Raw genomic sequence first — 3,611 nt, forward strand, 5'->3', positions numbered from 1 at the left:
TGTAAAAAAAATAAAGAGTGGAGGAGAGAAGGAAAGAAAAAAAAAGTTTTTCTTAAAAAAAAAAAAAAAAAAAAAAAAAAAAAAAAAAGATCTGGACAATATTTCCAAAGAACATTTACAGAAATGATCTGAAGTAACACTGGTTTTAACTACAGGCTTCCAAAAGTTTTGCTCCGTAAGTTTTATGTTTACCCTGTCCAATCATCACTGCTCAAAAGACTAAAAAGAGCCGTGTTAACGACACCAGAGGGAGAAAAAAATAAATCTTATATAGTACAACGTTTTGAGGCACAGAGAATCTGATTACCTCTCATCCAATATGCTGTTTCCAGACTTTCCTCAGAGATACGGAGTAAAATAACTGTCAGAAAGATGTATGCACGATTGTAACGTTCATATTTCAATGTCAATAACAGTTGTATTCGCACACCAGGGGAGATTTCATAGACCTTTAAAACACTTGAACTGACATAAATGTTACAATCAAGCACACATAATTTTTGACAACAACCGTATTCCGTAGAGTACGATGACTGGCTTCTCATTCCTTTCTGCGTTTCTTGTCGTGGTAGTCGTCCTTGGAGCGGTTGCTGGTGGACGGCCTCTTGGAGCCGCCGTGCTGTTTGGCCTGCTCCAGAAACTTATCCAGACCGAAGGGATCCTCTTCAAACTGCACAGGCCCTTCACGCCTCTGCCCGTGGTCCGAGCCGGAGAACTCTTTGTCTGGAGCGAATCTGACACACACACACAGAAAAAAAAGGAAAATATATATATATATATATATATATTTTTTTTTAAGTCAGCAGAATGAACAATGAAGTATTTCTCATTAAAGAAATAATGAAAAAGTTAAACAATCATGAGAATTGTTGGAAAGTTTCAGTTGCTTTTGTTATCAATAAGAAATTTTTATTGTTTTTTTTTCATAGCTTGATTAAATTTAATTTGCTTATTCTTAAAGAAAAACACTAACTAAAATGATTTATTCTTATTAGAAGCTCTGGTGAAGGGCTTAGTGGGTGCAGAGAAAGAAAAATGAGTCGCCTCCTAGCACTAAGTAGTAAAAAAAAAAAAAAAACAAATAAAAAAGGCTACCTGTTGTTCTGCATAAGAGAGTCGAAGTCGTCCGCGTAGGCGTCTTTGTCGACGTTCTTGGTGGGTCTGTAGATGTTGGAGGCCATATCTCTGCCGCTGCGGAACGGCTGGTCGTACACGTTGTAGGTCTCATCTTCTCCACCAGCAAAACCACTGTCCATGCCCTTTAAAAAAAAAAAAAAAAAAAGAGAGAGAGAAAATGATAGAATATAAACATTTTACAAATTAATTTATGCTGGATTTCAATTTTAACAGGAAGGGAAAGTAGAATTTAGATCTTTTTGGCACGAAAAAGGGCGCAAATCGTCAACGTGAGGCTGAATTCATGCAGTTTAAGTGTTTATTTGCTCCAACCTTGCTCTGGTTGAAGAGTCGCTGGTCGTACTGAGCTTCGCTGGAGGTACGAGGGTTGGGCTTGCCCAGAGCGATGAGCTCGCTGACGTCTCTGTCCTGATCTCTCTGGAGCTTCGATCTGAGGGGGAAACACACAAGAGATGAAACATTTATGTCAGAGGGTTCAATATGCAGGATCCCCATCAGTAGCAGAATGATCTTAAGGTTGTAATCGGGGGGTAAAAAAATAACGTGAAAATAACGTAAATAAAACTTCAGGAAAATGTCAGTATGTTGAAAGAAAATGAATCAAAGTTAAACTGCAGCTACTCTGTCAGCAACACTTTACTTCCCCTAAACAAATTTTTCCAAATAAATTCTAAAGTGTGAATTTCCTCGACTGTTTTGTGAACTCTCGGTTAAAATCACATGACCTTCTGACATCTAGAGTCCAATCTGAACGCTCCCTTGCAAACTGCAGCCCTTTTCTCCGGTTAGCCTCCCCGATTCGTAGCTTTCTGATGCCTATTCAGCTGTTCGGTCCCAATCTCTAGAATTCCCTTCACATATAGTGTGTGGAAAAGCTCCAACTTTTTCTTAAATGCAGTGCCAAGTTCTACTGTTGTTTTCTTCGACTTGATGTCACCAAAAGTGACCACCCACTGCAGTCATCCACCCTTTATTTTCAAACACATTTCTTCCTCGAACACAATGGTTCACCACTCCTTCCAGTTTTTAAGAAACGTTGAACAGTTTCTGCATCTCCTTGGATGGTGTTTTTTATTTCTGCCTGCCAGGCATTTTTTACAGATTAAACAATCTCCCAAACATGCATTAAAAAAAATAAATAAATATTTTTTTTTTTTTTTATGAGGGAGCAACATAACATGATGTAGAATTACAAAACCAAAGCCGATTTGACATAATACTGTCCCTTTAATAAATAAGATACTCATTGCACAAGTCATCATTACAAAGCCAGAAGCTAGGTTGCTCTCTGAGGATTTTCTTCTGTACTTATTTGCTAAAAAGAGAAGAAACCAGCAGAAGGAAGAGCTACAAAAAGCTCTTTTTGAAGTGTAAACATTCTGCGTGCTTTTTAATCTCGACTGTCCTCCAGCAAACAGTATTTTCAGATTGAACTCATGAGCTTCCCTATGATTTTCACTTCCTCTACCTGTCCAGGGACTCCTAACCCCCCCTCCCCATCACCAAACAAGCTGACAGAGCAAATGGATTCCTAACACACACACACACACTGATCATGCATAAAACCTACAGATATGGAAGTGCTACAGCGCTGTGTTTGATCCTTCACCGACACCGCTGCGTGATTTCAGCAGGATGCAGAGTGTTTCAGTGAATGAGAGTCTGTGCGGAACAGAGAAGATGATGTCGCACGCTGTGTGTTTAGAGAGTGTTTTCCAGCACCTCTTATCGGGAGCCGCCCTGGAAATGTTCCTGTCGTGCTGCCGGTCTTTCCTCCTGTCGTGGCGGATCATGTCACGCTCCCTGGCCTCGCTGTCCTCGCCGCCTGAGGAGAAGATTAAGGAGTGAGAAAACGTCCCGTTGGCGCGAGTCGAGCCACGGTTCAGGTACCCACCTTTGTCGCCGTGGCTCTTGATCCCGGCCCTCTGGTCTCGGGCCATCTGAGCCAGCTCCCTCAGCTTCTCCTCCTTCTTCTCCTTCTCCTTTTGAGCCATCTTCTTCTCCACCTGCGCTCGCATCTCCACCGCTTCTCTGGCCTGATCGCGACATCGGCGTTAACATTTGCTTGCTGCATATAGAGGCACCTGGCAAAACTATTCACACCCGCCGAACTTTGTTTTACACTTTGCTGTGCTGCGATCACAAACTTTAATGTACTTCATTGGGATTTAGTGATAATACCAGCTCAATTTTTTTTTATGATCATTTGCCATAAAAAATCATTTGCAATAAAAAAAAACTTACACTACATGCTGCGTTTTTGCCTAATATTTTACATGGGGGTGAAAAAAATGTAAACAGAGTTGAAAAATTGCCAAACTACGTCCCCGTTTGTGGTTGTAACATGACCAAATACGGAAAATTCAAGGGGTTATGAATAGCTTTGCAAGGCCCTGTACATTTTTTAAACAACATTTACAACTTGTCACTTTTAATACACGTCACCTTTCTGTCTGCAATATAGAGAGCCTCGG

At 40.7% G+C, this 3,611-nt stretch overlaps 1 protein-coding gene across 1 annotated transcript in view; it reads right to left on the reverse strand.

Moving 5' to 3' along the window:
• Positions 1-60: 60 nt before the first annotated feature.
• The window catches only part of snw1 (SNW domain containing 1), a 10,047-nt gene continuing 6,496 nt past the window's right edge, over positions 61-3,611 (reverse strand). Inside the window, exons 12-14 of the mRNA XM_015048001.1 lie at positions 1,450-1,567; positions 1,096-1,259; positions 61-734 (exon numbers count right to left, since the gene is read on the reverse strand). Coding sequence (XP_014903487.1) covers positions 542-734; positions 1,096-1,259; positions 1,450-1,567 — 475 coding nt within the window. The 3' untranslated portion in view covers positions 61-541. The remainder of the gene's footprint in view (positions 735-1,095; positions 1,260-1,449; positions 1,568-3,611) is intronic.

This window comes from Poecilia latipinna, unplaced genomic scaffold, assembly GCF_001443285.1.
Source record: "Poecilia latipinna isolate Pla-1442-1.1 unplaced genomic scaffold, P_latipinna-1.0 Scaffold854, whole genome shotgun sequence".
NCBI lineage: Eukaryota > Metazoa > Chordata > Actinopteri > Cyprinodontiformes > Poeciliidae > Poecilia > Poecilia latipinna.